Below are 24,570 nucleotides of genomic sequence, written 5' to 3'. Positions count from 1 at the left end.
GACGTTCTGCAGAATGAGTGGGTGTCCTCAAACCATACACATACATGCCGGAGGGAATGAACAGATGAGACATATCAGTCTCCGAAAAATATGCACTCTATCCCCCCCTCACCCTCACCCCCCCCATTGGTTTCGTTTGTCATCGCAGCACGAATAAGAAGACTGGAGGCAAGTTTTCCTCAATGACAAAGAATTGCATAGAAACAAAAGAAGATTGAGGAGAAACTGAAGCCATGAAATTACATCCAAGCAAGGTACTGAGGTATTTTAGGGAACAAGGGGGCAACAATAATGAAACAAGGTCTCTTTCAGAATGATTCAAAGCAAAATTATTTCTCATTTGGTGTCTGAGCTTGAATGCCATGTTCCAACAATGTATCCTTGTTCACATACTGAGCACTTTTGTTCCAAAATCTGAACTACTGTTATGTTTTTCCATTTGTATTCGCAATTAGGATTGACCTCTTTTAAAATCGAATAATTACCATTCTCAACTTGTCCAACGATAATGGAAAAAAACGAAATGCTGAAGGAACTCTGGATCAGGCAGCATCTGCGGAGGGAATGAACAGATGATTTTTCGGATTGGGACCCTTTACTGATTGGAGTAGGAGGGAGAAATCTGAAAAAGATAGGTGGGGGTGAGACAAAGCTTGGCAAGTGATAGGTGAATATGTGAGGTGGGAGGTGGTAATTGGCAGATGGATGTGCTCCATCCACCTGCCAATTCGGTAACCAAGGCACGAGGTGATAAGGAGAACATAAAGTGCATCAAATAAGAAAAAAAGAGGGGAGTGAAAGCTGGAATGAGTGCTGTAGCTGGGAGGGGGATGGAGGGAGGGGATAAAAGGGAGGTCAGATTAGGAATGGAAAATTAGTGTACAAAGAAGGGAAGGGAAGCATGTTAACTGAAATACTGGGAGAAATGTGGAGCTTGAGGGGGCTGGGCCAAGAGAGGGGCATGGTTCATATTTTTGGGTTATAAGCAACCCAAGCAGAATATGAAGTGCTCTTATTCCAGTTTGTGAGGGGCCTCACGCTGGCAACGGAGGATGCCTAGAACAGAAAGGTTGTATTGGGACAGAGAATTAATATGGTTAGTAACTGGGAGCTCCAGCAGGTCTTGACAGCTGAGTGCATGTGTTCGACGAAACATCTGTGTCTGCGCTTGGTCTTGCTTCCATAAATGAGTCCACATCGGGAACATGGAATGCAGTAGACAAGGTTGGAAGAGGTGCACACGAACCACTGTTTCACAGGGAAAGACTGCTATGGCCCCTGGATGGAAGAGAGAGAGGAGGCATAGGGACAGGTGTTGCATCTCCTGCGGAGTCAGGAATGATTGAACCAAGGAGTTGTCATCTCATTTGATCTGAAGCAAATTTTTAAACCTAAAATTAAAATGCGGAGTGGGTTTTGATATTTCTTTCTAAAACTAACTTGTTGGAGGATTATTTTGTAAAATCCAATATGATTTGAAACTAAATACTTCACATTGTGTGCACTGATCTGGAGTACTAGATGTAAGTTCTGTTTTAATTTTTCCCAACAGTACATCCAAACTGCCAAATGATTTGCTTGATCTACAGCCAACGTTTCAACCATCCATGCATTCTGTTTCAGCCCCACCCCTGGCAGCTAATACGTGGGGAGGTAAGGTGTCTCAAAACCTTTGAAATGATGAATACCATGTTTCTGCTGTTTCAAAGAAATCTAACGCATACGCATTTGGAAGATTTGATCTGAATATAAGATGAGTGTAAAAATTGTTAGCATTAAAATTGAAATTAAATGCATTCATATGTTAATGGTTCATACAATTGAATTAGGCAAAGTGTGAAGAATTTGTATTGGGTACCTAAACTATAGAAATTAAATTTGGGAGGAAATAAAAGCAATGCCTGATACCTTTTACTGCTGTTTTACACTGCAGTTTTGGTGGTTTACGCATTTGTTGAATTTCCTACCTGATCAGCCTAAGTACAGGTTGGCCTAAGACCACCTGGATGTTGGGTAGAGAAGGGCTACATCATACCAGGAAAAGATAAGGAAGGATCTGTTTTTTGGGGGGCTTGGGGACGTGGTTCAAGGATTAACAGAATGTACTTTGGGTTTGGTTAGAGGTATTGGATGTGGTACGGTTGGAGTAGAGTTCTTTAGACTGGAACTAAACACTTTACCATTCCTGATGCACAGCCATGTTCTCAAGTTACTTAATGACCATTGCTCCTCACATCTTCCAATCTCCCTGAGACCAGGGAGGCATAGCCGACTTCATGTAAAGTTAAACCACAAACATCTTTAAAAGCTGTCGGTGACTTACTTTCTTCCTGAGAATAAATGTGTCACTTACTATGCTCTGACTGCCCCATCTCTTTCAGAACTGAAACTGGGTCATTTCAAGGCTGATTGGGGTAAAGTTAAAAATCATCCTTTATTTAGGATCAGAATTTCTACCAACATTTGTTTATATTTTAATTTTGTGTTGGTAAGTTATAATTGTGAATCTATTCAAAGATGTTGTAATGTTTGGCTTTTACTCCTGCACAAGCCTTCTAAATGTTGGTCCTGGGCAAGATTGCCAGTGTGCATTGGGCCAGGTTCCACTTGTGCACTGACGCCCAATGCTATCTAGTCATCTCTCTATGTTGCCATAACCAAAAAGATCTGACATTGAGTCTGTATCTTAACTTCAGAGAAGTTGAAGCTATTGTTTAAGATCTGGAGTTACTCAGCCACCAAATCTATTGATGGTCTTGGCAAATTTGTACAGCAAAACCAGATTGCTTGCAACTAAGCTGTTCAATCCAAAGCTTTGAACCCTCTGTAGTTTTTCACCCTGCGTTTGAACATAAGAAACAGGAACAGGGGTAGGTTGCATGGCCCCGAAGATCAGCAACATGCAATTTGTAATTTTGATTTGTTGATTGTTTCCAGTGGTTTTCTTCATGGGAAGTAAAGCCATTAGTGAGGGAACCCTAGTTCCCTTGTTATTGTGAGTATGCCAAATAGTTCAAACTTTGATCTTTAGTGTAGATAATTTCCATGGGAATTTTCAGTAAACTTCAGACAAAAGGCAGCAGATTGGTGATAAAATGTTTCTACGCAGTAAAGTATGCTGTGTAATTGTTTAAAGATTATGATAGTCTAGCCACCTGGTTGAAATGATTTGCTCTGCACTTGGCTCGGGATACTTATGAAATACTGCAGACGATCCCTGCATTATGGATGGGTTTGCTTTCCAAGAGAACTATCCGTATCGTGATCTTTTGTAACACAAAACCCCTTGTGGGATGATTTTCTCTCATCAAGCTATTTTATCGGCAATGACATATAACTGGTGTTATTTAATAGCTCATGACAATAATAGACGGTGGGATGAACTAGGTTTCTGCGACATAAACAACAAATTTTGTCAATTTTAATTTTGGCCACGGTATACTACTGGACATTAAAATTTGGATATGATGTCACTGTGTCGATTGGCTTAGCGGTCACGGCAGAATCCCTACTTTACCAAGCCGACCCCAGTACTTGCTGTGCTGGTGTGCTCTTCATGTGAAGCATTTTCTCTGATGTGTAAGCCTGGTAGATTATTCAGTTCAGTTCAGTTTATTGTCACGTGTACCGAGGTGCATTGAAAAGCTTTTTGTTGTGTGCTAACCAGCAGAAAGACAATCCATAATTACAATCAATCCATTTACAGTTTATAGATACATGATAAGGGAATAACGTTTTGTGCAAGGTAAAGCCAGCAAAGTCCAGTCAAGGAAAATCAGAGCTACATCAAAGGTAGATAGTCACTGCTCTCTGGTTGTGGTAGGATGATTCAGTTGCCTGATAACAGCTGGGAAGAAACTGTCCCTGACTATTGTAAAATGGTTAAGGAAGTGGAGATGTTCAGAAAAGGGGTGGGATTTGAGAAAACAGATACAAATTTGTGGCTTCCCACAAGGTAGTGTCAGAGAATGAAAAAAAAATGAAATGATTCAATTTATTGTCATTGTCAGTGTACAGTACAGAGACAACGAAATGCATTTTTAGCATCTCCCTTGAAAGGGAGACACAGGGCGTCGCGGTGTGCCCGCGCCTGCCGCCATTCCATTACAGGCAAAGGTGGGTGAAGTGTCTTGCCCAAGGACACAACGACAGTATGCACTCCAAGCGGGATTTGAACCGGCTACCTTCCGGTCGCCAGCCGAACTCTTAGCCCATTGTGCTCTCTGTCGCCCGAGAATACCTCGCAGATGGAGAACACGGCCACATGGAGTTAAACAGCATGGGAGCGGGCTCTTCAGTCCAACTTATCCAAGTTGTCCTAATAAGCTAGTCTTACTTTCCTGTGCCATAATATTATCACAACTCTCCAATCCTTTCCTGTAATGTATCTGCCATAATATCTTGAATTCCATAATTGCATACCTCTCTACCACTTCCTCTGGAAGTCATTCCAGATATGCACTAACCTCTGTGTTAGAAGATTGTCCCCTCATGTGCCTTTTAACTCTTATCCCTTTAACTTTAAACCTATAAAATTACTCAATCCCCCCCCCCCCCCCGGGGAAAAGACAGACAATTTATCTTATCTCTGGCCCTCATGATTTTATTAACGTCTATAGTGTCACTTTTGGCCTCCTATGCTCAAAGGGGAAAAGGTCCAAGAGCATCTAACCTCTCCTTATATCTTGAAACCCTCAGACCTAGTGACATCCTCATAAATCTTTGCACCCTTTCCAGTTTAATACTTGTCCTACATCAGGGCAGTCAGAACTGTACACAACTCCAAATTGGCTGTACCAACATCTTGTACATGAGTAACATTATGTCCCGACTCCTACACTGAATACCCTGACCGATGGAGGCAAGTGTGCCAAATGCCACCTTCACCACTCTGTCTACCTATATTGCCGCTTTCTTGGATCTATGTACTTGCATCCCTAGATCGCACTGTTCTGCAACACTTCACCAGGGCCCTAACATTTACTGTGCAAGTTCTGCCCTCGTTGTCCAACCAAAATCCAACACTTCACATTTATTTGAATTGAATCTCATCGGCATTCCTCAGCTCATTGGCACAGTTGTTCAAGATCCCATTGTAATCTTAAATAATTACTTTCACAGTCCACTCTCCCAGCAATTTTAGTGTCGTCTGCAAATTTACTAGCCTGGTTTCACTTCCTGACCTAGATATTTACAGAATTTGATTTTATTTAGACATTTCCTTACACAAAAAGGAAATCGAGCAACCATTGTTTCTTCTGTTATTTAAATAAATTATTTAAAAAATAATGCCCTAGTACTGGTCCCTGTGGCATGGCATTTGTTAAATATTGCCAAGAGAAAAAGAACTCTTTCTAGTTTGACAGTTGGTCTTTCTTTTATCCATGCCAAAATATTGCCTCCTGCACATTGAACTTTTATACTCTGCAAGAACATTGCAACTCATCATTAGTTTCTGGCTATCAAAATTCAACACATCCATTGATTTCCCCTTTATTCACAGCTTGTTTTACTTATTTAATGAACACTAATCGTATGGTCAAAGATAATTTTATTTTCCAAAATTATGTTGACATTGTCTGATTATGTTGAATTCTACTAAGTGTTCTGATTGTATCATTAATTATAGCTTCTAATATTTGCCCTCTATCAGATTAGAAACAAATTGGCCAATAGTTCCGTGCATTGTACCTCTCATTTTGAATAAGGAAGATGCAAATAAGAATGAGAATCCAGTGTAATGGAGGATTTTCTGAGTTGTATAATAAGCGAGTTGGGTAATTCCGAAAAAACGCAAGGAATCATGAGATTTGTCAAAGGTCACTTGCGATAAACACTCTTGGCAACCGTGCCGTCGAATGCACACAGACCTGCACCTCATCCGTAGTCAGGATCGAACCTGGGTCTCTGGCGCTGCAAGCGCTGCCGAACAGCCACTGGACCGTCCCCGTCCCCTCCCGAGTGCCCCACCCCCATCTGGGGCCGGCCTGAGACGTCCGTGGCGATCCTGGACCAACGGGAGTGGCGGCCCAGGGCCACAGCCAGCGCACAGAAGCACCAACTCCGTCCGTCCCGCCAGGCCAACTGTCAGGGGCACCGGCCTGTCGCAACGGCAGCCCAGGCACACAGCCTGCGCGGAGAAGAATCGTTAACTCCACAGCTCCCGGCTGGTGTCCCGTCAGTCCAGGGCCGTCGGTCAACCCGGTGCGACAGGCAGAGTTGAGCTGGAGCCAGCGCCTCCCCTCCGCGTTGGCTGCAAGCCTGGGCCGCCACTCCTGTCTGACTCTCGCCAGCCCAGATCCACCCTTGACATCCCTGGCCGACCCGAACAGGGACGGGACACTCGGGAGGGGATGGGGAAAGCCCAGCAGCAACTCAACAGCACCTGCACGCCGGAAACCCGGACCCGACCCCGATCACGGTCAAAACGCAGGTCTGCACCCATGCAGCGGCACAGCCGCCGAGAACGTTTATCGCGAGCGACCCAGGACCTGGGCATGCGCAGTCGGAATACTGAACTCGCTTACTCCATTAGGGCTTCAAATATTACTTGCTGATGTTTCTTGTTTGAGCGAATGCCACATTTTATTTGGGCTGATCAAGGAAAAGCAAACTAGCAATTAATAGTGTTTTTCAAAGGAAAACAATATTAACATTTGGTTTTGAAAAAACAAAATTTAGGTGAGAATGTTTCAGCCTTGATATCAAACCAAAACATCTTTGTAACTTCATTAACATGCTACCAAAGACTTTCTATGCTAGATCCTGCATCTTCATTGCCCCATATCCCAGAGACCATGTTCCATTGCTTAGTCTCATTAAGCTAGAATTATCCCACCATCAAGCCATTTAGGCTTGATTTTTAAAAAAATTGACAGTCGAGGCTGGATCAATGCAATAAAGGTCCACTAGTTGACATGAAGGCCTGTAGATTCAGTTCCCTTCTGCACCAGTGAATAGAGGTTTGACAATATATGACAGTCTGCCCACTTTCCAAGCTGACAAGTAGAGGCAGCAACAGTGGTAACTGCCTGAGCAGTGGTTCGATGATAGCATCTTTAGTTTTAGTTTAATTTAGTTCAGAGATACAGCACGGATACAGGCCCTAAAGCTCACCGTGTCTGTGCCGACCAGCGATCCCCGTACACTAGCACCACCGTACAAACTGGGGACCATTTGCAATCTTTACCAGAGCCAATTAACCTACAAAGCCATCAAGGTTTTCAAGAAGGAACTGCAGATGCTGGAAAATTGAAGGTACACAAAAATGCTGGAGAAACTCAGCGGGTGCAGCAGCATCTAAGGAGCGAAGGAAATAGGTAACGTTTCGGGCCAAAACCCTTCTTCAGACTGAGAAAACCCACACAGTCGCGGGGAGAACGTACAAGTTCCATACAGCCAGCACCCTTGAGACAGCAACTCTACCGCTGTGCCACCATGCTGCCCCTACAGAAATAGAAATAGTTCTGGAACCGTAGTAAATGGGAGCAGGAAAACCATGACATCCTACTAGGCATCTCTTGCTGCTAATACTAAACTTTCTTATTAGTTATGAAACATTTCAATGGATGATGAAGTTGTCGTAAAATTTTGCGACCCAGTTTTCAAGAGAGCAATAATATGGATGCATGGATTTCTATTTACCTAGAAAATTGTAGTTATAACTTTGTTTAAATACTGCTGAGGAATTTGATAATGTGGAGACTTTTATTTAATATTATCCAAAGTCTACTGTTGGTTACTTAAGTTTCTCCCTACAATAAATCGTTGAAACATGTCCTGTACATTAGTCATTTGGAGGTTTAGTTCTAGCTTGAAATTCATTAAGGTCCTTTGTAAGTTGACCTTTCAAGATAATTAGAAACTGGCGAATATTCAAAGGAAATCTTAATCAAAAGAACTGGGATGCAAAGTTAAGGCATCAGAAATAAATATTAATGGATTGATTGCATATATGCGTAATGATGCAGCATAATTACTGCTCTCATCATTTCACCGTTCATGATTCATTGATAAAGCTGGCTTCTGTTTTTTTGGGATTGATCAACCAAATACTGTGTTTTTGGCCTTGACTGCAGAGCACGCAACTTCCATATCGACTCCGTAATGAAAAATACCTTTTGCAATAATTGCCATAAACCTGTTGCATATAGCTTGGAAGTACTATAAAATAAATTACGACCAAAATCATAAGAAATTCTTGAAGGATTCTTGAAATGGTTTTCAATGTGAAAATTCAGGAGACCAAGAATTGCTAATATTCCTAGTTCACTGTGGGTTTGGCGTGAGGAAGTGGGTATCTTTGGAAAGTGCAGACATTTCGAATCATCTTTTAAGGTTGGATTAGATTTTTATGAGATGCTTTTATGAAATTATTGATTTCGTAGTGCTGAGAGATGTTTGGTTTGGTGGTGCGTTTTTGCATTTAATAACTCAATTGATTTTAATCGAACCACAAAATATCTTGCAAATTGTTCACTATATGTAAGATTCTCAGGTTTACACAAGAACTGCATTTAGCAAGTCATATTCTAGTAATATGATGTATTTGACTCTAATTTCAGTAGGTCTTTCTTTGGTGGCCACATTTTCTGGCTAGTGGAAGAGGAAGGGATTCAAGTTGCGAAGTAATTAATCAGCAGTGGAAGATTACATTTAATACAAGCTGGTTTATTTCAGGATACATTGAAATATGCTAGTTCCTATTGAAAGTGATTATATCGGGTGAAATAAAAGGAGCAGCAAAAGTAGCAATGTGTACATACTGTTGGTGCTAAATCCGTCCCTCTGCCTAGGCATTGCACAAAACTTAAAGACGTATTTATTTGCAGAAATATTTAAAGTTCCTTGGAAGAAAGGATAAAATGTGTAGAAACTATCGATCAGACAATATAATGCAAAGTTCACCCATAGGAGTGATTACATTGAAAACATGTTTTGACTCCTAGCCAATAATTTTAGAAATTTAACATGAAGAACTTAGAATCAGCATGAACTATTATAATGGATCATTTTAATTGAATGGAAGTCCCTTAATTGAATAATTTTGTCTTTTGACATTGTTTCTTTGTCTTTTTTCTTGTCTTTCTTTCTGCTTTATTTATTGCTGATGTTTATAGATCCTTTCTCCTCTTCTGATGCTGCTGAGGAAACCATTCCAAGCTTAAATCCTTTTCTTGTGAAAGCTGATGAAGTTCTAAACACCACTGTCGCCTTCTCAGATGGTGTGATCTATACTTCTAGGACGCATAGCCATGAAATGTTTGGTAATAAGTTAACTATTTATATGTTCTGCAAGGAAAATTGTAAAATATCCTTAATTTCTTAAACTTATTTGAGTGCCTATGAACACATTTAATTTATTGACTCCACAGATCATTTCAATCCTTTTTCTGAGCCAAGTTATTCTGTGGCCACAAAATTTGAATACACTCCTCGGATAGACCATTTGGTCTCTGGTACTCCGATGGAAGGGCTTTCCAGTATCATACTTGTGTTTTCTCAATTTTGAAATTATAATTGGAAGTAAATTAAAACATTAGGTAGCTGAGTGAGGCTTGTTTCTCACTAGTGAGTGAATAGTCCAAGTTCTAGAGAGATAATTAAGCACTGTTCTTGGCATTGTTAATGGCACACGAGGTCAGAAGGAGGACAGAAAAATATAAGCAGCTGGTAGCTCAGTTCTTAACAAATTGTCCATTTTATTCAAATTGGTTAAATTATGAATTCATTAATCACAAATGTATCCTTAATTTACTGACCAATCTTCTACATTTCATTGTGGGGCAATTTAAAAAACTTTTTTGAGGGGTTGAACCTGCACAACTACTGTGGATTGACTCTATTTCTGCGGGAAATAACTTGAAATCTACATGCTTCACTGGTTGGTCTTGTGTTTCCATGTAATTAACTCCTACACCAATTTTGTGGTTTAAGCTTGATCAAACTGCATGCCTGTATCTCTCGATACATATCACGTAAAACCGCTTCTGCACAAATCCCATTCCATCCCTGTTAAATGGGTGGCCGTTGTGTTAGTAGTTTGACCATCACCGTTGGCTATTTTCATTGACATTATCAAAGAACATTATTGAACAATCATTTAATTTTTTTTTAAATTTTGGATATGAATACAGTTCTTGCTTTCATGTGGAAGCTCATGCGGTTTAAACTGGATCAGTGCACCTGCAGGTGCTGAAAGCAAGCCAATACCATTGAATCTACAAACAATAGGTAAAAGGTGCAATAACAATCAGGAGAAGAAAATGAGCAGGAATACCATATTTCTACATGCTAATGAAGAGCAACTAAAAGTATATTTCTACTTATTCTTGAAGCCATGCTGATCCAAATGCAGGTACAAACATCACATGTCCATGTTCTCCAGAGACGTGGCCTGACCCAAGTTACTCCAGCACCTGGTATATATTAACCAGCGTCTGCAGTTCTTTGTTTCTACGTGATAATGATGTTTAATCTAGAAATCGGCAATGTCGCCTTATCTTTGCTCTGTTTCCAAGTTTTCACCATATTTTTAATTTGGTCAAGTTTCTGTTCTTTGTGCACCTAAGGCAGTAATATTGCTTTTATTTTATGCCCTGAAGTGCAGCCTTTCTGCACTGTCCATTATTGTTGACCAAGTCTGGTTCCCCTTTGTCTGCTGTTTCATGAAATAAATATAGAAACGTGCAGCAGAGAAGAAAACCATTTTGGGCAATTGTACCCACACCTTTCTTGAGTAACTCTTCTATCATCTGTCTGTCTCTGCATAGCTTGTACCTTCCTCAATTTCAAATGTTATTGCTTTTAAGGATGTGTTATGTATTTTGTGGTACACTCCATGCAAATACATTGGTGTACAAAGAAATCCTTTTCAAATTCATTGATTCCAGAACTAAAGGAAATCCTTTTTTCCATGTGTACAAGACTGAAATCTTTTCTTTTTAAAAGTTAATATAAATTACCACATAGCCTTTTTTTGCTATAAAGTACAATTTCCCACTATCTTATATTTCTTGATATAGCTTTGATTTGTTGCTCCAGTGAATTTATACTCTGGTTTCAATGGCATCAGTGATCAAGTGATCCACTGTTATAAAGGGAATTGCTGTGTTGTTAGAATGAAAACAGGAGCTTCTCCAAGTTTTGCAACTACAGCTGTGCACAGATAGGATGTGCTTTATCATCCCTCTCTATTCATTGGAAATGGTGCTGACATTTACAAAAGAGCACCCCATGAAAGAAGAAAACACATCAAATAAGCTTGCTTTTGCACATAATCAAGTCTTATTTGCAGATTGTGAAGATCAACTTAAAAGAGAACAGCTCCAGGCTGAATAAAGCACATGAAAACTACAACATTAAATAACTTCTGAGAGAAAAGAAACAATGTCAGTCAGAAGAGAAGAATGTGCAGTTCACAATTGTGTCAGAAAATTTTGCAAGTACCCTTGATCACCGCCACCACCAGTTATTGACGAATGGAGTGAAATTGAAGTGAGTTATGCAAAGATGGACAATAAATACATTGAGTGTCACTAATCTGGCAACATCAGCCAATACCTATCAACACCAAGAATAACTTCACAATTGATCTTCCTAATAGCTTGCTATTATATCAGGCTTAGCCTTCAACATCAGAGCAGTGAACAAATCCAGTGACAAAACCTACTGAAGTCATAGCATGGAAACAGGCTCTGCGTCCCAACAAGGCCATGCCAAAGAAGTATCTAAGAAGAACATTGGGGTGGCGGGAAGCAATATCAACCAGTCCATAGTCGGGTGCCAGGCAACGCTGCATTACCATTAGTTGGGCTTTGGCACCTGATGTGGAAAGAAAGAAGGGACAGAGCATACTACCAAAGGAGAAATGGATAGTGGTAAAAGGCAATCCAGAATATTGAGAAATTGGTCAGAAGTTCGCGCTTTTTAACAAGAATTGGAGAAGCTTGGAAACCTTTTCCCCTCGCTGCCATAGAGTAGAAGAGGGTAGAACAAAGGATCTGTTATTTATTGTATCCAAAACTGTAACTGACCTATGTAATATACTGATCTACTTTCTCACATATGCACTGTTCATACTTTTTAAAACACAATACTTATGGCCTTATCAATCTATATGCTGCCTTTTTCAAGGAGAATTTTGGCTTTCGAAAATCTACCATGCCTTTTTGTCATATTCCGTTATGACACAGAAACCATTTGGCTTATTGAGCTCATTAGCAGCTCTAAGCACCCTTCAGTCTCCCTTTAGTTTACTTCTGCCACTTATATCCATGCAACCTATTCTCTCTCACATACCCAGTAACACCATTGAGCATCTTAACAGACATATAAAGTAGGGGCAATTAACTTTTAACTGCTTTGAGGGATGTGAGAGGTCACATAACTGGCACAGATAGCACCAGAGGTCAGGATTGAACCAATGGCTTTGTTATAGATTGTGGAGTATAGTTGGTTCTTCTCATTAGTGGCTTCTTCTCTATCTCCTGCATTGTTACTTCCAGGATCTCAATGGCATCTATCATTCTTAACCACATATTTCTAATCTGTTTTGCTTTGTTTTTAAATGGTACAATCATAATGCATGGAAACGGGTCCATTGGCCTTTGATCTACTTGTCCATGCCTACCAAGTTGCCCCATTCAAGTTAATCCCATTTACCTGTGTTTGCCCAATATCCCTCTAAATCTGTCAAAACTTTTTTTAAAGTTAATAGTGTGCCTGCATCAACTACTATCTCTGGCAGCTTGTTCCATATACCCCTCATCCTCTGTTTGTGGCAATGTTACAAAATTTTGAGATTTAAAAAATCAAGTCTGCAATTTATCACATCAGATAAAGCATAAAAAGAAGTTTAATTTGACACCCAATTTACTTTTGTATCTTCAGTATTAAAAAAGTTATGGCCATTTTCATGCTCTGAAATTAGCATCTTGTTCCCTATTGCTTTTCCATTGACTTAACACAAAAGCTGTGATCGAGGACAGTCAAAAGCCCATAACCTTCTTAAAAATTAAGAGAACTGAATGAAAATTTCAGTTATTATAGATTGAAGCATTCTGAAACAAATATGAAACAATCTTACTTGGATGACCTGAAATTAAAGCATATAATTAGTTAGTTACCCAATCGTAGCTAATTACAAAATTAAATTACTAGATTTAAACATCTATCAATTTCTTAAGAAAAGGTTACCATTTTAAATAGCCTAAGTGTCCAAATAACATTCACACAAGAATTCACAATATAACATGATTTTTAAATCTCATTGTCATGAATTTATAGGCCAAATGGAAGTAATTTAGTGTTTAATTCCTGTAAATTAATGGCCATTTAAATCATCTTGCTCGTGAGATTTTGTGGAACGCAATCGATTGGAACGTTGCATTTGCGGTGAATTTAAACCCCCATAACGGCAGGAAAAACACTGCCGGTTCGTATGGGGCCTAAATCACCTTCTCGCAATGTAAAATTTGGATTAAAGTAATCCTAAGAAGCAAGTTTATATGTAAAATAAACGGTTTACCCTGCTTTGTCCCGTACGTGAGATCCGTCCCGTTGTCGGCGTTGATGGCGTTAGAAGTCGAATTTTAATTTACTCCAGCAATTAAATTATCTAGCGTTGTTTTTAAAAAACTTGATAAAACGCAAGTCGGATCGATTATTCTTCAGCAGCTAAACAGCCTGACAAAGATCGACTTCGACAGGCAGGAGAAACTGCATTTTAAACCCGCCCCCCCCCCCCCCCCCCCCCCCCCCCCAAAGGTGCCAAAGTCGTGCACACGGCCAGTGGCAGAACTGCAGCGCGGCTGAAGGTAAGTTTTGTAACATACCTACTGTATGGAAAATGTTACCCCTCGGGTTCCTATTAAATCTTGCCCCTCTCAGCCTAAAATAATGCCTTTGATTTGGTTCTTAATTAACCCTACCCTGGGAAAATGACTGTGCAATCACCCTATCTATTCCTCTCATGATATTATGTATCTCAGTCTCATGTGCTCCATGTAACACCCCTCCCTCTTTGTTTTCTGCTTCTCATCCCTGTGCACATTCATTTTTCCTTCTATCCAGTCTTCCTCTCCTGCATCTTCCACCAAAATCTCTTCCTCTGACCACATTTTATTCCTCTTCCCTCCTTATCCTTGCATCCTTTTGTGTTCTTTTTATCTCCAGCCTTTGTCCACCCTCTTCACTTGTATCTACAATACCCATTTCACCTGTATCTACCTATTACTGCCAGGCTTTGTCCCACCCCCACGTCCTTTCCAGTGTTCTCAACCCCGACTACAATCGGTCTTAAGAAGGGTTTTGAATGGAAGTATCACCTTTCCATGTCCTCCATTGGTGCTGCCTGACCCACTGAGTTACTCCAGCACTTTGCTTTTCTTTGTAAACCAGTATGTGCATTTCCATATGTCTGTATTCTAAACTCGGGTTCCCTGATTCCCTGATGCCAAAAGCTGCCTTCACCACCTTATCTATCTTCCATCTTCATGGAACTGTGTACTTGTCCTTCTAGATCCCTCTGCTCTACCACACTCCCCAGGGTTCAAACATTGTGAAGGTTGTGCCTTGATTTGACTTCTCAAAATGCAACATTTTGCACTTATCTGAATCAAACTTTATTTGTCATTCTTCAGGCCACTTGTCCAGGTGATCAAAATTTCACTGAAATACTTCATAACCATCTTCACTATCTGTAACATCACCTATGTTAATGTTGTCCAGAAAACGTACCAATTATGCCTTGTACATTCTCATCCATATTGTTGATATCACGGAAAGAAAAGAGACTGATTGTACCAATACTTACTGTGTGATTATTTTGAAATTAGTTCCCTTTGACTTGTGTAACATCCAGTCATAGATTTGTTAAATTCTCCATGACTTTGTACCATCATTCTTTGACCGACATTGGTTCACCTCAATAATTGTATTTTTATGATTTTCTTTTGCTTTTTACTTTGCCTACTTGTGAGGCACGTTTCCTATGCTAATTTATCTACAAAGGCAAATTGTGAGGGATTCCAGTTGGAAATAAATGGAGCAAGTATCCTTATTTTTCAATGTTATTCCCACAACCATACTTGCAAAAGAAGAAGGTAAATTGACCTTGCAACTTGTAATGATTGACCAATCTGTATGCTAAAAGACTGATGTTCTGCCTGCAGAACAAGGGTGTGAGCTTCAAAAGCAGCTGCTTTTGACGTAGTCCTGCATATATTAAAATGCAATATCTTCATTTTTGCCTTTCTTTTTCATAATACTTGGAAGAGGATTACATTGTTGGACAATTCCCATTTTAGACATTCTATTTTTGTCAAATGTTTCAACAACAATTGAATATCATTTAGTTCAGGCCATTTCTTTCAAATTACAATTAGAAACTGAGCTATTGGCTCCTGTTTGTTTTATCCATTGGAAATCAATTATCTGCTTTACCAATGAATTTGGTATGCACCATTGACCTTGTGGCTTAAACTAGTGGAAGGCATTTAAGGCTAACAAACAGAAAATAATCAGAGGAAATAAGCTAAATGGTCTTAAATTTGGTAGTCCAATGAAAATATTGCGAGTAATAATTTAAGGATCGATTATCAATGCTAGTATCCTTGAAGCATATTAAGTAATGGGTTAGTAAACTATTGTGTATAGCAGTTCATTCTCAACTATTTGTACGCTATTTGTGCTTGTTATGCCTTCAATCCGTGCTGATTAACCGCTGCTTATCTTTCTGATCTTCTCTTTGCACAATTTATCTGTCAGATTCCTTCTGTGGTCCTCCAGCCTATTCTATTGCTTCCCAGTTTAGAACAGAGTCCCCTGCTGTAGCTGGTCTATTTGCAGGTAGGTTTTATCTGGTTTCTCATTCTGAGATTGCTGTTGGTCGTCTTTTTATTGATGTGTGCTGAATTGTCCTTTGTATGTATGTATTGCATGTATGTATTGCATGTAAAATCAATTAAATTGTGCATTTACTTTCTAATCATTGAAAATTTGTAATCAGATGTGTAATCAAGCAGTATATCATCGAATGCATTCCCCCACTTCTGAAATATATCTTGCAATATCTTCACCATTCCTCCTTTAACAATACTATTAACATTTATCTAGCATACCACACTGGAGGTTGCATTATCACATTTTGATTTTGCTAACAAAAAACCTACAAAATCTATTCAATGCAGATCATACCTTTTCCCTCTTATTATTACTAATAATTATCAGTGAATATTCCAATAATGCGGTTGAGTAATAGGGTTAAACTGTATTGGGCGAGTCATCATATAAATGTGCAGTGGTAATATGCCCGATCTTAAACCAGTGGAAATATCCAAGTACGAATCCTTTCAAGTCAAGTCAAATCAAGAGAGTTTATTGTCATGTGTCCCAGATAGGACAATGAAATTCTTGCTTGCTGCAGCACAACAGAATATTGTAGGCATAAATACAGATCAGATCAGTGTGTCCATATGCAATAGGCTGTTATAGTTCAGAGTTTGTTTGAAGTTGTGTTTAATAGTCTGATGGTCGTGGGGAAGGAGCTGTTCCTGAACCTGGATGTTGCGGATTTCAGGCTCCTGTGACTTCTACCTGATGGCAGTGGAGAGATGAGTGTGTGGCCAGGATGGTGTGGGTCCTTGATGATGCTGGCAGCCTTTTTGAGGTAACGACTGCGATAGATCCCCTCAATGGTAGGGAGGTCAGAGCCGATGATGGACTGGGCAGTGTTTACAACTTTTTGCAGCCTTTTCCGCTCCTGGACACTCAGGTTGCCGTACCAAGCCACGATGCAGCCGGTCAGTATGCTCTCTATTGTGCACCTGTAGACGTTCGAGAGAGTCCTGGTTGACATACCGACTCTCCGTAATCTTTTCAGTAAGTAGAGGCGCTGATGTGCTTTCTTAATAATTGCATCAGTGTTCTGGGACCAGGAGATATCTTCGGAAATATGCACGCCCAGGAATTTGAAGTTCTTGACCCTTTCCACCATCGATCCGTTGATATAAACGGGACTGTGGGTCCCCATCCTAACCCTTCCGAAGACCATAATCAGTTCCTTGGTTTTGCCAGTGTTGAGAGCTAGGTTATTGTGCTGGCACCATTTGGTCAATCGGTCGACCTCACTTCTATACTCTGACTCGTCCCCATCAGTGATACATCCCACAACAGTGGTGGCGTCAGCGAACTTGATGATGGAGTTCACACTATGTCCGGATATGCAGTCATGAGTATAGAGTGAGTACAGCAGGGGGCTGAGCACGCAGCCTTGAGGTGCTCCCGTGCTGATGGTTATCAAGGATGACACATTTCCACCAATACGGACAGACTGGTCTGTGAATAAGGAAGTTGAGGATCCAATTGCAGAGGGATGTGCAGAGACCCAGATCTGCGAGTTTGGTAACCAGCTTGGAGGGGATGATGGTATTAAACGCTGAGCTGTAGTCAATGAATAACAGCCTGACAGATGAGTTTTTGTTGTCCAAGTGGTCCAGAGCAGAGTGGAGAGCCAGTGAGATCGCATCCACCGTTGATCTGTTGTGGCGATCAGCGAACTGCAGTGGGTCCAGGTTTTTGTCGAGGTAGGAGTTGATATGCACCATGATCAGCCTCTCAAAGCACTTCATCACCACAGACAGTGCCACTGGTCGATAGTCATTGAGGCACGTCACCTTGCTCTTCTTGGGCAAGGGTATTATTGATGCCCTTTTAAAGCAGATGGGAACCTCAGACCTCAGAAGTGAGAGGTTGAAAATATCCGTAAAAACTCCAGCCAGTTGGTCCGCACAGGTTTTTAAAACACGCCCGGTTATACCATCAGGCCCAGGCGCTTTCCGAGGGTTCACTCCTCTGAAGGATCTTCTGACGTCGGCCTCTGTGACTGTGACCGCAGTACCATCACAGTGAATGGGGGCTCGGGAAGGCACATCAGTGTTCTCCCTATCAAAGCGTGCGTAAAACGCATTGAGCTCGTCGGGGAGTGATACTTCGCTGACATTTGAGCTGCCTCCTGATTTTGCCTTGTAGGAAGTGATGGCATTCAAGCCCCGCCACAGTTGCCGAACATCCATCTCATCCTCCATCTTGGAGCAGAAGTCCCTTTTGGCCTTTTTGATGGCCTTACCAAGGTCGTATCTGGACTTCTTGTAGACCTCTGTATCTCCAGACATGAATGCCCAGGATCTGGTCTTCAGAAGAGTGCGGCTCTCATGGTTCATCCAAAGCTTCTGGTTAGGAAGGTTTTTGTTGGGATGGAGTCCTCCACTCATTTCTTTATGAAGTCAGTAGCGACTGTGGCGTATTCATTCAGTTCCGTTGCCGACTCCCTGAACATTGCCTAGTCTACAGACTCCAAAAAGTCCTGGAGTTGTTCCTCTGCCCTCCCCCTGAATAATATTTTAAAATAATATTTTAAAGTACCTAAATCAGAAAATGGCTTTTTTGGAAAGTAGCATTGAGATATTTGCACATTTTCTTGGATAGTTGTCTATTCTATACTGTTCTAAATTTGAAGTACTGTTCACATTTTTTTGATAAATATTTCAGTAATAATAGTAAACAATTTCAGTTGGATATTAGACAAAGTGGCTGATCTGAAAACGAAATAATAGCTCCATAGGTTTCCAGTTGATTGCGTCATCAGTTGTATAAGACTGCAAGATGGTTGAATGCTTATTTCTGATATCAATCGCTGTAGTAATTTGGAGTAATTATTAGATGATGGCAATGCCAGGCCTGCTTTTTGATCTTGATTGAATAGTACACCTACTTTTAGATTTGACTAGTAAGAATGTTCTTTTTTGCATTTTAATTTTAAATATTTTGTTTTGTGAGCTGTCAGAATACCATATGTCCCAGCAATGAAGACGCACCTGCGTTGAAGACGCACCCCCATTTTGAGTTGCTAAATTTTGGAAAAAAGGCTGGCGGGACAGGATCAAGGGTTTGGTTTAGTTGTGTAGACAGCATCAAGAGTTTTCTGCAGTTTCCAGATTGCCTGCGTGTGGACAGGCTGCAGTTCCCAGGTCGCCTGCCCCGGGACTGGCTGTAGCGCCCAGGTCGCCCTCGAGGCCCGGGACTAACTGCAATTCCCAGGTTGCCTGCAAGCCCGGGACGAGCTGCAGTTCTCAGGTCGCCTGCGAGCCCCGGGACTTGCTGCAGTTCTGCTGTCTGTCCCGGCGGCTGCTCACAGCCACCCAAGCTACTGAGTTGCTGGTATCCCCTCCTTCTCAACGCTCCTGCCCTCCCCGCAACTTTACCCCTGGCGGCCCAGCTGTGCTGACCTGGACCAGACTCCCCACACATTGTGGAAGGAACTCTTCTCCCCCCCCCCCCCCCCCCCCCCCCAGCGGTGCTGTCCTTTTACAGCCATTGTACTGAGAGTTAGCTAAGTCTATCTTTCTTGGCTAGCAACCTAACCTTCGGCCGCCAAGACAAAGGTAAATTTTCGGGCTTTATTTTAGGGTAAAAAATAGTGCCTTCATTGCCAGGAAATATGGTGATTATTCTACCCAAAATATGGTGGCACAGCTAGTAGAGCTGCTGTCTTGCACCTCCAGTGACATAGGTTCAATCCTGACCTCTGGTGCTATCTGCGGGGAGTTTGTGCATTCTCATGACTGCATGGGTTTTGTCCCAGGTGCTACAGTTTGCCTTTGCATCCCAAAAATATGCATTTAGGTCAGTTAATTGGTCATTGTAAATTCTCCCTGGTGTATGGGTGTATTGTAGAATGGTAGGATATTTTTGGGAAAGTTGTGAGAATAAATGGGTTGGTTTGGTTTTGGAAAGACAACATTGAAATTGGCCATCGATCACTCTCGTCCACTCCCTACACACTAGGGGCAATTTACAGAGGCCGGCTAACCCACAAACCACGGGTCTGTGGGAGGAAAGCAGTGCACCTCGAGGAAACCCATGCAGTCACTGTGCGGTCAACAGTGGTTAGGTTTGGGTTTTTGTAAAAATGGATGGTTGATAATCTTTGTGGCTTGAAAGGCCTGTTTCTCTGCTGTCTCTCTGACTCTGACTATCTGATATAAATCTATTAGCTGTTAATATTGCCATGGGAGAAATGCTTGTTAATGTACCCCAGCATCATTCCTCAACTCTTTCTCCACCACTTCAATGACAGCATTGGAACTTCCTCCTGCACCTGTATAGAGCTCATTGATTTCATCAACTGAATCACTAAGTTCCAACCTGCCCTCAAATTCATTTGAACTATCTCTGACGCCTCTCTCGCCTTTCTCAGAATATCTGTCCCCGTCATGGAAGATGGACCACAAGTGGATTGACCACAAGTGTATTACAATCCCACTGACTCCCACAATTATATTGACCACAACCATCTGCCTGTTCAGTAAACATGGTTTTCCTTTCCCATCCTCGTTTCCCATATTACTCTGCACTACCCCTTTTCGTCTTCCCATTTTCTCTCCTATCCATAATCTCTCCCTCTGGCTATATATTTCACTCCTTTTTCTTTATCTGACAGCCATTTCTCTCCTTGTTACCTCTAGCCATTTCTCTCCTTGTTACCTCGAGCCATTGGCCATTGGCTAGAGGAAGCCATTTGCCAATAATCCCTCCTTGTCTGTATGCGTCCATCACTTGCAGGCTGCACCCCACCCCCCCCCACCCCCAATTCCATCAGTTTGAAACAAGATCCAGACCGGAAATGTTGTTTGTTAATTTCCCTCCATTAATTGTTGTCTCCTGAACTCCTCCAGCACTTTCTGTTGTTCAAGATTCCAGTATTTGCAGTTTCTTGTGTCTCATTCTTGTTAACAGAATAATGCTTTTGTCCCAGAGTTAGAACATAGGGGAATGACATTTGGCCTGGCTGGTCCATACTCGTGATTATGTCCCACATGGACTTTCCTCACCTACTCGGCTCAACCCAAACCTTAGTTTTGCCTAACCTTCATTTCCTTGCTACCTGTACTTGGCTTCTATTAGGTTTTCACTTAAAGCATGAGATAGTAGTAAATATCAGATCTGGTATAATCGGATATATTATTTCAAAGACTGCAAATAAATAATACCAACCACTGCTTGGGAGATATTAGACTCAACCATCATGAAAGTTGAATAAATGCAACTTGTTCTTCTGCAAATGCAACAGTTTTATTGATCACGAAAAAATGTGTATTGATCACGAAAAAATGTGTACTGTGTTAAGCATTTTGGTTTCACTTTGGTTATATGGTTTTTGGTAAATTTTGTTTCACTTTCACTTTTTGGTAAATGTATTCTGGTGTTGATGTTTTGGAGGTAATACACCTACATCTATTATATTGCATGCATATCATCAGTCAAGATTTTGAGGACTATCTGCATCAGAAGACTCACTAGTTTGCTTCTGTATGAAATGATTTCAATTGCTCTATACTGGATGGGGGAATTCCGACAAGGAGAATTCCTTTCCGCATGCAGAGGTTCTACTATTCCAAAAAAAAATAATAACACAACTTGCAGAGCAGAATAATTTAAAAAGGAAGATGGAAACAGAAGCTTATGAGAAGTTGGGAGTCCTTCATTTGTGGGATGGGAGGCCAAGTATGATGAAAGGAAGAAACATGGGGTGGAAAGACATTGGGCGTGTAATATGGAGACCTTTTCTAAAATTAAACGTGTGTGAAAGGGAATGCTTTTACAATAAATGTTGAAGTTGCTTTCTAATTAACTATTGGATTAAGATTTTTCAAGTATTGTTTGATCTTCATTGATGCTGGAAATGTAGCCAAATGAAATGATCACTTTAAAATTTGGATCATGTATTGATTTAAAACTATTCTGATGGGTAAGAAATCTTTCTCCTTTTGTTGCATTATTTATTTGAAGGTAACCATATTTTTTTGTATTTTTAGGGTTCACTCCTTCACCAGCTACTCAGGCACTATCTTCAACAAGCCTTAATGTTGATTTTGAATCTGTATTTGGGGCTAAATCAACTTCCACAGCCAATAGCGTAATGGATCCTGGTGGTAAGAATAGCCTTTTCCTTTGGAGGGGAGGTCATTAAAAAATAATCATTTATTTTGGAATTCCACAATGTATTCACATCTTGTGTCTGTATACCAATGAAATTTACTACGGTGGCACATTATAAGCAGTAGTCAAAAGTTCCTTGTGTTTGTTCAGTCCCTTTAATAATCCTTGCTTTTATCTGTGGAGAAGTGAAGCTTCTGCTAATTAGGCATATATTAGTGATCCATTTTTTTTCATTTAATCTGTTTGGTGGCAATAGATTTGAACTATTTATTGCCTACATAATTATCAACGACACTATTTAGTTGTTGCAATCAAAGGAACTGGTTTTTAAGGCAGCACGGTGGTACAGCAGCTATTTCAAAGCTCCAGCAATCTAGGCTCAATCTTGTCCTCTTGGTGATACCCATAAAAAGTTTGTCCTTTCTCCTTGTGACTGGGTAGATTTCTTCCATTTACTTTGGTTTCCTCTTGCATTCCATAAAATTGCTTATAGTTGGTCTGATTGGGTAAGTTATTTCCAACAGAAGTGGAAGGTATCAAATCAGGAGGTTTATGTTGATTGCATGGTTAGAAAGAATTGGTTACAAAGAAGTAAGCAGAACAGTGTGATTGATGAGATTGTTCTGATGTAGACTCTGGCTAATTAGTTTCCTTCCACCATGTTGTAAGGAAATATGACAAAAGTTTGAGTAATGTGGAAAAGAGGGATGTGTTTCTCATAGTCAGGGCATTCGTATCACAATTTTTATATACATTGGATTGTCCTAATTTTACAAAAGCACTTGGGACATTTGTTGCAATTTAATTTTAAATATATTTGTATTTGACATGTTGCTTGCAAAATTATTTAATATTTGTCGATAATGCATTGTTTTTAGCTAGACATTTGTTTACTGCATGCAGCAATGTTGACTCATACCTGCATGCTTTATGGCGGGTTTTTATAAGGTGTAGTTAAAAGCAGAAACATTTTATTGGTTAATACCTTTTTAGGTCATCTTTTTGTTGACATGTAATCAGTAAATATGCAATGTTTTAATTACATTTTTTGCTTGTTCTATAAACATTGTTCTAATTTCTTTCCACCATCCATACCTTTTGGGTCCTTGGCTTTGCTTGGCATGCTTGAATGGGTGAGTTGGGATTTAAACATTTTGATCTTTATTGTCATAATATGTGACGCTCCTGCAAAATTTTTGTTTTGTATTGCTCTAATTGTGATGCATTACTGACCTCCAAAGACTTTGATGGATTAGGTGGACTGCTGAAACCAACTGTAGCTTTGCAGAGCCAGGCTCATCAAACGTCAAAGCCACAGCCAAACAAGCTAGTAGGAGAGGATCTGGATTCATCGTTGGCTAATCTCGTCGGCAGTAAGTATCTAATGGATGTGGTTGCATTTTTAATGATGTTTATTTCTCAGTGCTGATCAAATAATGTAAATCAATTTCATGCATTTCAGATTTGGGAATTGGAAATGGATCTGCTAAGAAGTAAGAACCAGTTGTTTATGCATGTTTATTAAAATGGTATTGCTTTATTGTTGTCAATACTTTATTTTTCCTACAGACCCCATTTTGTGTATATACTAATGAAATATCTGAACTCCAAACATTTATTTGTAATTGAGAAGTTATTCAATATCTCTCCTAAAATAAAAATTAATACCGACTTTAAAAAGTTTGAGTGATAGTAGAAACAATGCCAAGGAATGTGTCAGAAAATAGAGATTTTGTCTTTTGATTTAAGATGTTTAATGGCCTACATTTCAGTGCATTATCCAGTTCACAAAAGACACAAAACATTGGAGTAACTCAGCGGGACAGGCAGCATCTCAGGAGAGAAGGAATGGGTGACGTTTCGAGGCGAGACCCTTCTTCAGACCCGAAACGTCTCCGATTTCAGATCAATCTCGACCCGAAACGTCACCCATTCCTTCTCTCCAGAGATGCTCCCTGTTCCGCTGAGTTACTCCAGCTTTTTGTGTCTATCTTCGATTTAAACCGACATCTGTAGTTCGTTCTTACACATCCAGCAAACAAAACTTTTAATCGTGGGGATGTAATGGCTAGGTGTTTTTTTTCATTTTTGTTACCATTCGCTATTTTCACATGCATTAAAAATAACATCGAACAAACGGAAGAGAGAGAGAGAGAGAGAGAGAGAACGGGACTGGCTGTAGCGATCAGGTCGGGTCGCTTGCCCCAGAGCCAGCTCACTTGCCCCAGGTCTGGCTGCAGTTCCCAGGTTGTCTGCGTGCCCCGGGATTGACTGGAGCGCCTAGGTCGGCTTGCAGGTCTGGCTGTTGCGCCCAGGTCACCTGCGTGCCCCAGGACTGGCTGCAGTTCCCAGGTCGCGAAAACGTGTTCAGGTTACGGGCCGGATCCGGGCCGTAGGTTGCCGACCCCTGTGTTAATAAGGGCCTGTCCCACTTGGCAATTTTTTCGGCGACTGCAGCACCATTGACTGATGTATCATGTCACCGAAAAATATACGCGGCATGATGACTTATGACGCACGGTGTTTTTTCAAGTGTCGCAACCACTTTTTTGTCGCCGCTGGATTTTGAAA

The 24,570-nt window shown here is 40.7% G+C and overlaps 1 protein-coding gene across 15 annotated transcripts in view; it reads left to right on the top strand.

Annotated features, from left to right (window-relative positions):
• picalma (phosphatidylinositol binding clathrin assembly protein a) overlaps positions 1–24,570 on the top strand; it is a 123,295-nt gene that overhangs the window by 70,425 nt on the left and 28,300 nt on the right. For 3 of the 15 annotated variants that reach the window (XM_055637221.1, XM_055637225.1, XM_055637220.1), the window contains exons 12-17: positions 1,553–1,653; positions 9,120–9,266; positions 15,769–15,849; positions 21,876–21,992; positions 23,241–23,372; positions 23,462–23,492. In XM_055637221.1, coding sequence (XP_055493196.1) covers positions 1,553–1,653; positions 9,120–9,266; positions 15,769–15,849; positions 21,876–21,992; positions 23,241–23,372; positions 23,462–23,492 — 609 coding nt within the window. Of the gene's footprint in view, positions 1–1,552; positions 1,654–9,119; positions 9,267–9,374; positions 9,459–15,768; positions 15,850–21,875; positions 21,993–23,240; positions 23,373–23,461; positions 23,497–24,570 lie in introns of those variants that run through there. The other 12 variants (XM_055637234.1, XM_055637222.1, XM_055637227.1 and 9 more) reach the window with 8 other exon arrangements.

Source organism: Leucoraja erinacea, chromosome 6 (assembly GCF_028641065.1).
Source record: "Leucoraja erinacea ecotype New England chromosome 6, Leri_hhj_1, whole genome shotgun sequence".
Lineage (NCBI taxonomy): Eukaryota > Metazoa > Chordata > Chondrichthyes > Rajiformes > Rajidae > Leucoraja > Leucoraja erinaceus.
Note: the sequence above shows the minus strand (reverse complement) of the source record. Positions and strands in the feature narration are given on the sequence as shown.